The sequence below is a fragment of the Dioscorea cayenensis genome, unplaced genomic scaffold (assembly GCF_009730915.1).
Source record: "Dioscorea cayenensis subsp. rotundata cultivar TDr96_F1 unplaced genomic scaffold, TDr96_F1_v2_PseudoChromosome.rev07_lg8_w22 25.fasta BLBR01000409.1, whole genome shotgun sequence".
NCBI classification, from domain to species: domain Eukaryota; kingdom Viridiplantae; phylum Streptophyta; class Magnoliopsida; order Dioscoreales; family Dioscoreaceae; genus Dioscorea; species Dioscorea cayenensis.
Genome location: NW_024086800.1, coordinates 1 through 12,380, shown reverse-complemented (window position 1 = coordinate 12,380; position 12,380 = coordinate 1). Strand labels below are relative to the sequence as shown.

The 12,380-nt window shown below is 42.5% G+C and overlaps 1 protein-coding gene across 1 annotated transcript; it reads left to right on the top strand.

Moving 5' to 3' along the window:
• The first annotated feature begins 278 nt into the window (after positions 1–278).
• Positions 279–2,854, top strand: LOC120254291 (cell division cycle protein 123 homolog). Its single transcript, XM_039262416.1, is given in 4 exon segments — positions 279–608; positions 610–1,207; positions 1,210–1,399; positions 2,583–2,854. Coding segments are annotated over 3 exon segments (1,032 nt in total). The 5' UTR covers positions 279–326; the 3' UTR covers positions 1,362–1,399; positions 2,583–2,854.
• The last annotated feature ends 9,526 nt before the right edge of the window (positions 2,855–12,380 follow it).

Genomic DNA, 12,380 nt, shown 5'->3' with positions numbered 1-12,380 from the left:
ATAATAATATATTTTTTTAAAATAAATATAATTGATATATATATATATATATATATTTTTCAAAAATTTAATAATTTAAAAAATAAAAAAATATCATATTGATGAATAAATTTCACTTGATAATTAAATAAAAATCATATTAGAAAAAAAGCCCAAAAATAATAAATCGGCATGAGAGTGAGAGAGATGTGGACCGTTGGATCGAGGGGTTAATCAGATCTAAACCGTTGATTTGCGGTGGTCGTAATTGTTTGGTTTATAGTTTGTTTTGCGGGGCATTGGAGTTAAACCCTAAAAGAAGAATCAGAGCTCCGGCAAGAGAAGCAATGAAGGAATCGGAGCTCCGGCGATGCCAAATCCACGACTGGTACCCACGCTTCAAGCCTCACACCATCAAAACCCTCTTCCATCCTCTCTCCGATTCCTTCATCCGCTACCTCCTCGGCGAGCCCGATCCCCATTCCTCCGCTGACCCTCCCCGTTTCCTCCTCCCCCGACCCTCCTCCGGCCTCGACCCTCTCCCCCGCACTACCGCCGGCGTCGATCCCACCTCCTCTCTCTCCCCCGTGAACTCCGATTCTGACTCCGATGACGACGCCCCATCGTTCCCCTGACCTTGAGGCCGCCGTCACTCACTCCATCGCCGATCTCGGTGGCGCCGTGCTCCCTAAGCTCAATTGGAGCGCCCCCAAGGACGCCACCTGGATCTCCGCTGATGGCTCTCTTCGCTGTACCTCCTTCTCCGAGATCGCCCTCCTCCTGCGCTCCTCCGACTCCATCGCACACGATCTCTCTCAGGCCCTCGCCTCCTGCTCTGATGCCTCCCCTGATCCCTCCTCCCTGCCCTTCTACCTCGCACTTCGAAAATGGTACCCTTCCCTCCGCCCTGAAATGGAGTTTCGCTGCTTTGTCCGTGGCTGCCGATTGATCGCCATTTCTCAGCGAGAGGTTACCACCTTCTATCCAGTGCTTCCCGACCGGAAAGATGAAATCTTGCCATTGATCGAGAGGTTCTTTCATGAGGTCGTGCGAGAAGGATTTGGATCAGAGAATTACACCATTGATGTGTACCTCACCAGTGATGGGCGGGTGAAGATAGTGGATTTCAATCCCTGGGGCGCGTTCACGCTGCCATTGATGTTTGAATGGGAGGAGCTAGATGAGCAAGGGTTTGGAGCACAAGGAGTGGAGATCCGAGTGGTGGAGGGAGGCAGGGAGTGCGGCCGGGGTTGAAGACTGCCGTGCCATATGATTACTTGGATACCGGAGAAGGGAGTGGATGGGACCAGTTCTTGAAGAGAGCTGATGAGGAGATTAGGAAGCAGGCCGAAGATATTGGCAATGATTCTAAAGGTGGCTGAGGATTGCCTGCTTTCTTCGTCAATGCCTGCTGGTTGAGGTCTCATTTCATTATCCTTCTATAATTCAGTTTTTAGTTTCTTAATATCAGTTGAACAATGTGATATATTTTGCTTTTGATTAGCATGCTACATGCTTAGTTCTTTGCTCTATCACATATGAATAGCAAAAATGCCTCCAAATGAACTGTTATATTTATTTTTATACTTGTTTTTCGCCAAAGATATCGGCAATGATTGTGGAGCTGGCTGAGGATTTCCTGCTAATCAATGCTGCTGATGGAGGTTTGATTTCCATATTAGTCTGTAGCTCTGTTTTTGTTCTTTATATCAATTGAACAATGTGATATATTTTGCTGTTGATTACCATGATACCTGCTTAGTTCTTTGCTCTAGCACATAGGAATAGCAGAATGCCTCCAAATGGACTGTTATATTGGTTGTTTATACTTGTTTTTGGTCAAAGATATCAGCAATGATTGTGGAGGTGGCTGAGGATTTTCGTGCTATTTAATCAATGCTGCTGATTGAGGTCTCATTTCCTTATCCTTCTATATAGTTCAGTTTTAGTTCTTTATATCAATTGAACAATGTGATATATGTTGCTGTTAATTAGCATGTTACATGCTTAGTTCTTTGCTCTAGCACATAGGAATAGCAAAATGCCTCCAAATGGACGGTTATATTTATTGTTATACTTGTTTTTCGGCCAAAGATATCAGCAATGATTGTGGAGGTGGCTGAGGATTTCGTGCTTTTTTTCTTTTTTTAATCAATGCTGCTGATTGAGGTCTCATTTCCTTATCCTTCTATAGTTCAGATTTAGTTTTTTAAATCAATTGAACAATGTGATATATGTTGCTGTTGATTACCATTCTACATGCTTAGTTCTTTGCTCTAGCACATATGAAAATGGACTGGTATACTTATTGTTATACATGTTTTTCCTGAATTGCTGTCTAAATAGTAATTATATGATGCTTAGTAACAAATCATTTCTAGATAAGCCATGAAAGCTGGTCAAATATCTTAATTATCGACTTGTTTGTTAGTTTTATCACATTTCTATTGTCTCAGCCATCTAAACTTTAATCAAAACTCTTTGGTAATTCATAGCATATCTTATGATCAATGATTGTGAACCTTGTCATCAAGAGTGGATATTGTCCGAGTTTCATTTTTTTGCATGTATGTGGTAAAATGATGCATTTGATTCATGATAAGGTTGTTGATTTTGGGCTGTCAAAGGAAGATATCTACGCCGGTAGGAACCTTAAAGGTGCATACAGTTACATGGATCCTGACTACATGTCGACAAACAAGTTCCAAAGAAGAGCAACATATATTGTTTTGGCATTATAATGGCTATAAATCCCCTCAAGACCTAATGGAGTACATCTATATCGCAAGTTTCTCATAGAACACGGTTTTATAAAATTGTTCCAAGAAGTATTTGAGGACATAGCTCGAACCATCTTCAGCTAGTAAGCAGTGATTGAAAAAGCCGATTGGGAGGAGATAATAGACAAGAAGCTCACGACCAAAAATCAATCCTGAAGAGTTAGTTTTGCTTGCGGATATTGTGTACAAGTGTTTGGACAAGAATGCGAGAAAGCGACTTTCAATAAGCGTCGATACAAAGCGATACTTTGGGGGTTTTTACACAGAACAGAGCATCAGCAATTTTACCTGAACAACATGACTAGCAAAAAGGGAGGTCCAAAAGCTCAAGTGTTTGAAGCCATGAAACAAGCATTTTGATTCTCAAATGTTCCTTAAACTCCAAAGTATTGCAATCACTGAAGTGGAACTTGAAAATTTTGTAGATTTCTTATCTTCAATGAGTTGATGTGGAACTCTTAAATTGTGAGAAAGTTTTGAGTGGAAAAGTTTTTAATCTTATTTTCTTGTTATAAAGCTTGAATTTGTGTTTTGGTTGGGGGATTAAAGCTTGTATTAAAATAAATTACTTGGGGGATTAGTTATTGATACTTCAGGTCTTCCAATTAAGAATATTTTTAATTTGAAAGAAAATTCAAGGTTTGAGAATATTTTTATTTTTATTTTTTATTTTAGTGGAAATTGCCACTGCTTTAAGTTTGTAAAAATCACTAAAAGCAGCATCGATAGTTTTCGATCCCCAAAAACCCTCCTTTTTAAAGTCATGTTTTGTCAAAACCCCAAACCCTCGTAGCGGATCGTGAGCGGAGTGAGTTTCAAATTTTTAGACTGAAAATGCCCTTGCATGGGGAGTGCGTGGGCTGCACCATCTCGGCGTTGAGGAGAGTGGGGTTTTCGGTAGGAAACCCCAAAGAGGCAATTTATGGGACAGTTTTAATTGCTTTTCTCAACTCACGTCTTCGCTTTCGATTTCGATGTCTCAGAAGTTGTCTCTACTGAAGTACCTCAGAATTAACATTTCATCGACCTTTTCCCTTTCCACTAGGTATCTCGAAGAGAAGTCCCCACGCAACTAGTTGGCGTTTCATCGGGTTCTGATCTAAGGTATTGAAGTATGGTTTTATGTTAAGCGCTCTATTCTGAAAAGAAAGATTTTTCGGTTTTGTTTTTGTGCTCATGTTTTTGTTGGAAGATATTGAAGTCTGCAGGGAGTTTCTGGACTGGGGTTTTGTTAGTCTGCGGGGAGATTTCTCGGCTAGGGGTTTTGTTTTGTTTTCAGTTTTCGTATGTATACACTATCGAAATAGTTTCTTCGATTGTTATGATTTGTGTAATATTTATAATGTCACATTTCACGTTTCGTTTGATATGGTTGCGTTTTACAAATGAGGTTGACGTTTAAGAAATGAGATGTTACAGCTTTAACATTTTTGTTGTCTCTGTTTAAGATATTCTCGTCTCTGTTTAACAAAAATGGGTCTCGTTTTAACATTTTTATATCTCTCGTTTGATAGCGCAGAGTTCTGGTTTAAAACCTTATATTTCAGCTTAAACTTTTTGTCAAATCTCTGCTGAGGCTTGTGATTATAGGCGGTCGACCCTAGTTAATGAGCGTTGCTATTTGACACCGGTTGTGGAGACCTTGGTCGAATTGAAAGGATTAACATGACCCCTCGACAGCTGGGAGATTGATCGAAGGACACCGTTTGCGGCGTATCTGCTGGAAGCCATATACGAGAGGGCCCTTCTTGATTCTCTTTGCGAAAGATGCGATGGTCGCACCGATAAATTCGGGGATCGGGGAAAAGCTCGTGAGTTTCGGACCTCAAGATGTGGCCTCGTTCTTGATACGCGTTGCGATGGCGAGCGGTGGTCTTCGAGAAGAGAAAACGCGAGTCGGCGTTCGAAGGCGGTATCTATCAAAGACCTACGAGAGCACGAGAGACTCCCATCAGAGCACTCACGGTGCGACTTGTTCGACGAGAGGGAGAATGAAGATAATTTTTGTCAAACTCACGATGGTGTAGCTCGTCAGGGGGACAGATCCTCTTCCCAAATACATCATACTCGGGTTCGAGCTGGATGCGTTGATTGCGTCGATGATCTACCGGCCGTAGGCGTCTGGCGTGGGCGCGAGCGGCTGACAAGTGGCTTATGGAGGATATTCCACAGTGGGCCTGAGTCACAGATAGATCTTGTCGGAAGAAGACGACAGAGGTACATTGAGGGTTGCTCGAGTCGCTTAGCGTGCGGTTTCTGCTGTCGGAGCGGGGAAGAAAGTCGGGTTTAGTGAGATCCCAAGGATCTTTCGTGCTACGGTGAAAGTACTAGGAAGCAAAGCGACGGTGAAAAGCTTGAGCTTGTCGTCGGCTCGATGGAAAAAGAGGTAGTGAAATCGTAGACGATGCTCTAACATAAGTCTTTAATGTTTAAACATTTTATTTAGCGTTTAACTTTAGTATTTACCGTTTAACTATTATGTCATACTTAGTTTAAATATTTTTGTTCTCCGTTTTAATTATATTCATAACGTTTAAATATATAGTTTTTATAGTTTAAAATGAATGATCTCGCTGGAAATTGTTTGGTTTACATATGTTAGTTTCACGAGTGATTCCGGCGAATCTTGTGAGAAGAAAAATATTTGTTGGCGCCAACTCGACGGATGGACTGCCATTGCTCGGGAACCACTCGCTCGAGGCGGGGATGAGAGGCGCCTCTATCGTCGCGCTATTTGGGACGCCGTTCTCCTACTTCCGTACGCCCACCACGCCAGACGCATTTCCTCGGCCAGCGAGAGCCCTCCCCTACCCAAGCAGATTACTGACAACCCCCTACCACGAGCAGCGAGGTCCCGACCATGGCAGCCCTGACTCACAAGTGGCGGCCCACCCCGAGTATGTCATGGTGAAAGATGTCACCACAACTCTTACTGCACGTACGCGAGATATTGATGACGAGTTTCCTCGACGTACACGCTGGAGGCGGCTGGAAGGGCGTTGCTGGCACAACGCGCGCCATCCTCGAAAGAACCCGACATACCGGGACGAGCGAAGTCGAATTTTGGCCGGCGACGACATCATCGGGAAAGGTCATTCCAAGGCGGCCACATTCGAGAGAGACTTGCGAAAAGAGGAGAACATATCGCCTCTGTCTCCACCGGCCGCCGATGAAACAATAAGCAACACCATCGGTGACGATCAGTTCATCGATACTGGTCAGCTGATGACATACCACGTAGCGATCGGAGGACATCGTGAGATGATGCTGACCCGTACTGGCGGTTGAGAGCTCGTTGACTCTCTTCTCGATGATCTGTGACCCGGTGGAACGGTGTTGAGATGCGGCATCAAGATGGACACGATCCCGAAGGTCGAGAACTAAGTAAGGGTGTGTCTCCCAATGATCTGTTGTCGTGGCCACGCGTTGAGAAGATCGTCCGAATCCGTCTTGCAGTGCCCGCGTAAACGATCGCGCAAACGCAGCGGGCACAATCCCACCAGCACAAGAACCATGTAAGGAAGTGTGCCGGTTGATCTTGTCGCGCCGTCGTCACAGCATCGAAGCGGACACAATCCCACAACAAGAACAACAATGTAAGGATGTTGTCAGCGGTTGACTGCCGCCATCGTCCCCAGCATCGCAGCGAAGATCTTGATGAAGACCCCACCGAGAACAGCAGAGAGATGATCAAGGCCAATCAGAAAAATTGGACAGAGCGGCTCGGAAAAGCTTTTATTCGAAGAAGAAATGGGTTGCCTCGAGTCGTCTTAACAAATACTGGACGAGGGGAGTTGATGAGGATCTTCCTCAGCGCTATGGACCGACGTAAGTGTAACGCTTTTTATGATATTGTTTAAAGAGTTTCTCATAGTGTTTAACTATTACCTAATAGTCTTTAATACCATTATGTTATCTGTTTAAGTTTCGCCTTACCGTTTAATTATATATAATATCATGTAACGATTGATAATATCGTTTAAATACTTTACACATATGGTCTTCTAATATACATTGTCAACTTTCTGACGCATCGGCGTATTGGAAGAATGGCCAGTCTGTCGAGCCTCACATGACGAGGGTTATACTCACCTTGAGGGGAAGGAGATGGTCATCTCGATGACGCTGTATCGTAGTCGCATAATACAAAAGTCGGCCAAGCGAAAGAGCCATGTCCTTACAGAAGCCGCGCCCATCATCGATCAGCCTTTGCTTGTTGTTTATGTCGTCAGCGGGATGACGACGTGCCGATTATGGCTACTGATCGCGGGATGCGTCACCTGCATGACATCGAAGTTAATTGTCGTCCTCCGAGTAATCCATGGAACGGCCGCCTTCCGTATCGAGTGTCCGACAGACTGATGATAAAGCACAATACGGGCGTTATTCTTCATGTCAGAATGCGATAAGGACGCGTTGGACATAGTAAGTTCTTTAATTATGTCCGATTAATATCGCTTTTGGTATTTAAATCGGTATTCTAATCCGACTTGCATATCTCGAGCGGTCGAATCTATTCGACCTTTGTGTCGATGTGGAGCTAGCCGGTCGGCGTGACAGAAAGCCGCTTCGTCGACGGCGAGAAACGCGCCAAAAACAAGGAAGCGTCGATCTGCGCAGTCTACGTCATGCGGTTTATGTCGAGCACATGCTGATCAGGGTGAGAGATTACGGACACACGGGCGAGGCGTTCCTTACCTCGGGATACGGTATGTTACCCGCATACTTAAGGAGGAGGCAGTGCGTCCGCTGGCTAACCAAAGGGGGTCGCCATGCGGGTTAAGTGCATGCTTTTGAATAACATGTCTTGTATATATCGATGCATCAATTTTGTTTTCAAATGTAAACTCGGACAAAATTCAATTCATTGTTTTCGTGTTCGAAGAACATGACTTCGATATATCTTAATGTAAATTTTGTTTGTTTTGAATTGTAAAGCGGGTTAAATTCCATTCTGGTTTTATTTCATTGTTTAATTTCGCCGTGATTGTGTACATTTCACTTTTCATTGTTTAAATATAGTATATATCGCTTTAAACATCGCTTTTAAATATTTCAAATTGACGCGTATCTGCTTTAAAATAACACTTTCTCTGCTTTAAATGAATGCACCTATTGTTTAACTAAATACGGAAAGTTGCCCATCAATACACAATTCGATTCATTGCTTTTTGTTTTCGAAGAACATGACTTGTATATCTCAATGTAAAATTTTGTTTGTTTTCAATTGTGAGCGGGGTTAAAATTTCATCTCGGGCTCATTTCATTGTTTAATTTACGTCAGAAGTACGTAGTACATTTCCGCTTCATTGTTTAAATATACCGTATATCGCTTTAAAACATCGGGTTGAAATATTTCAAATTACAGCTGTATCCGCTTAAAATAATACAATGTCTCCGCAGAACACATTCAATTCAGTTAGAATACACAATGTTTCCGTCATCGCTCTGCTTATTAACAATGCCTAGTCGTGGCGACGCTTATCATGAAGATCGCCGATCAGTGACGGATCCTCGGCAATGTACGCAATGTAATCTCGGACATCAAACGCTTGCACGATCCTCTTTTCCAGCCGCCTTAGCCGCTTTCAGCACAGCCGTAAAACGAAGCTCACGATTTTCCGCCTCAAGGCCTCGTCATCGTCGGGTATGAATATAGCCTTTGTATGCCAGCTTTAGTAATTGCCGACGCGAAGTACCCGCCATAAATCGGCGTACGCTGGTGTTCGTGTCGCATTGGTCGTCGCCAGTGACATGTCTCGCGAGGGATACCATAAACTTGCCACCTTCTCGATACGAACAAGTTCTCGATGGCGTAGATCCACCGAGTCTGCATTGATCGTCAATCACTGTAACGATCGACAAACCACTCAACACGAAGATTTCCCGGCCGTCCTCAACAATGATCTCTAACTGAATGTATGTCACGGGCATAAAGTAGGTCTCCCATTTGGTCGGCATCTCACGCCCGTTACATAACACGCTGATCAACTCTCAACCTCGCAACATAGGTTAAACAAAGGCAATGATGGTTAAATAATCAGTAACATGTTTAAACATTATTGTAATTAAATAAACGAAAGTTATTAATATTTAAAAGTCGAGGTAATTAAACAAAGATTGAGAATGTTTAAAGGGTATACTAAATCGTGACACTGTAGATCAGGAGTCCACTTCATTTTCGCCACCCGAGTAAATGACGAGCTTCCTCGATCCAAGCATCGAATCGACTCACGACGCTCGAATACATCTCACCCCAACGATCACCTCCACGTATAATTCGACCAATGTGCCATATCCGATGTATTAATCAACCTGATGAGCTTCGAGCGTATACGGCCTGCAGCTCATTCACTAGATTATCGAAATCTTTAGCGGGTGGATGCCCACGCTGAAGCATAGACACGGATCTCCCTCAATGCCTTTCCCAAGTCCGACATTGGCTTTCATAAAATTGGCCTCCAAATGTCGAAGAGCAAGATCGCATGTGGCGAAGAAGGGAAGACTTCATGAATCAAACTCACGAGGCCCTTGGACCGTCCGACACGAAGGTAATTATCTCATGATAATCTCCACTCATGATAAGGCACGCCCAACTTAGATATGAACCAAGTCCAATCGGCATCGATCTCGCTGCTCGACTATACCGAAAGGCGACGCGGAAACCATTAGTTACCATCTTTCCTCGTGGAAAAACCACTCGCAGAATCGAATTCCTCGCCAACACTTCAGTCAAATGAAAACGATCAGATATATTAGCGGAGAATATAATGTTTTAAGCGATAATGACAATAGTTAAACGTTAAATTAAATACTTAAACAATTAACTAATAACGAAAGGACTAGTACAATATGTTAACCAGAAATGATCGGACATATTTTTAAACAATAATGACCCATGACAACTCGAATAATTAAAAGAAAAGGAACTTCACAACTAGTAAAACCTCGCTTTCATTAGGATTCGGCAACGGCACATTTTCTCGCTCCCCGACGACAAGATCAACTACAAAGACATTTGAAGACGGAGTGGACGCTGATACATCCGACGGAAGTCAACATCGCTTTCTATTGGGCAAGCCGCTTTTATATCCATCCGGTGTGATGAACTTAACTCGACAGCAGAAACTTCGAGACCCCATCGCCACATATCTCGCCTAACACCAAATCCCCAAGAAGTCTCGAGCCAGTGAACATTAGCACTCTTCCTCCCCGTCAATCTAGCAATACCACAAAAACTCTCCATAATATATCGATTCGAAAACCAAATCGTCATAAACCAAATGAAACGAAGAACAAAACGAAGACGACGAAGAAGAAGTAGAAGATGTAAAGTACAAACAGTAGCCGTAATCGAGAAAACAAAAAGCTGCATACATTGTACGACAGAGGTTAGATTAGACGTGATGTGATCAGGCGGTATTTTTCCCTCCATCCCAAGGGCAAAAAGGGAAATATATGTCATTGTCATGAGGAAGACATGTTGTCATCTGCTCGAATGAAAGTTCTCAACTCAACATGAGTCTCGTGTAAACGCTAGCTTTTTATGTTTAAATGATACATATAGTGTTTAAAAACTAACGGTTAACTGCTTTAACTAAAGTCTATATCATGTAAATAATACGTTATCGTTTAAATCAACGCTATCGACAACGCGTCGCTAGATGTGGGTACCTCCCGGTCACCGCTTTTAAACATATTTACGTATTTTCTTAAACACCGTGTCATTGTTTAAAGAGTAACTCGAAAGTATTGTTTAACTTTTTCTATTGTTTACAATGACGCCTTTTTGTTTCCCCATTGTTTTTACTAGGTCCTCGCTTTAAATTTCGAAGTTCACAAACAAACACGATTGTTTCGCTTTTATTTATAAAAAGATTTACAACATTTACAACATTTACAAAAGATTTACAACATTTACAACATTTACAAAGATTTACAACATTTACAACATTTACAACGTCCGCTTCTGACTTTGGACACTCACGACTCGACCCTCGTGATAATCTAAACAAGTGTCCATGACATTCGAACGCTCACGCTGGTCGAGACAACAAGCGCATCAACTCGAACCCGCAAAACGCATAACATTAAAAAGGTTAAACAACACACATTCATGAAAAACGACTATTAATCAACGTGGTCATGGTAGGACTTAAACGATCGATCCCGATAGCTTAAACATAGAACGTAATAGCATTGTATACACTCGACGCCATTTTCTTAAACGCTAATGTAAAAGTCTCAAGTGGTAAATGTCAACCCCTCGTTTAAAAGGATAGTCCCACTTATCTCCTCCTCTGAGAATCCTCCGTAATCACGCTAATACGTGAAAAACTTTCTTTTTCATACCCAAGTCGAAATGCTCTCTTAATCGCTTTCCCCGTCTATCCACATCACCGGAGAATCCCTCTCAGATTCAGTGCAATTATGAGAGGACTTTCTAGCAGAGAAAGATAGTTTAACTGAGTCGTGATTACATGCTAATCGATTCTCAAGATAAGGAAGAAGGCTCACGAAAACATCCTTTCTCGTGATAGAGTGTCATGTCACGGGAAGCAGGAGGAAGAGAGGAGGAGTGAGGAGAGGAGGATGATGAGGGATCGATCGAGGAGTGGTTGTCCACGGGAGTGGTTCTTCCTCGGGTTATTTACGGTGTGAAGTCCACAAGCTAAAGCCGACTCTTCAGATCCGAGAAAAAGTTAAAACGACAGACTGTCGACATCGACCGACGAGAATCCAATCCGTGTTCGGAAATGAGGTCTATCAGCCGCATAAGCACTAACGCCACACACCCCACGCATCGGATACCATAACTCACACCGCCACGCGCCACATGCCAACAATCCGTATCAAACAAAAAGATCACCGCTTTTACGCAGACTTTGAGAATTTTACATCGCGAGCTTAATAGCTATACATGTAAAAGATAATGTTAAACCCGAGATGGGAAGTATTAAAACCTGGATACGATAATTATTAAACATATTAGTAAAATATTTAAACGGATAATAGCAAATAGTTAAACATTATTTAAAAATATACAATAGATAAACCATAAATCGGTAGTTAACATTACAACGAAACGAACTCGTCAGACTCATCGCTCTTCTCGTCGTAATACAACTTTACAACCATAAACGAGAAGACGAGAACTGGCACACGCTCGCCGACAATAAAATCGACTACACACATTCAAGACGGTAAGTGCACTCGACTCAATCCGATGGAAATCATCATTTTCCGCTCGGGAGAAAACCGATTTATATATTTCGTAAGATGACAACGGCGAGAATAACAAGACGTAACGAACTCCCTCGCATTGTTCATCGTAAACCAAGCCAGTAAAGTTCTTCAAAAGGCTGAATACGCTGATTCTCTCCTTCCCAATTATTTTCGTACTAAAACCCGGATTAACAACACCACCCATTCGGCGGAATCCAGAAAGAAGTGAAGCTTAAAACACTAAGTCCATGCAGTCGTCTGCTGTAAAGTAGAGGGTTTTTAGCTTTTGAAAATTACTATGCCATAAAGAATTTTCCCTTTTATTTTATTTATATTTGAAATCATTCCGCTTATCTTGCCTCATCACTGATCTTTTAGAATCCAGAGAAGACAAAA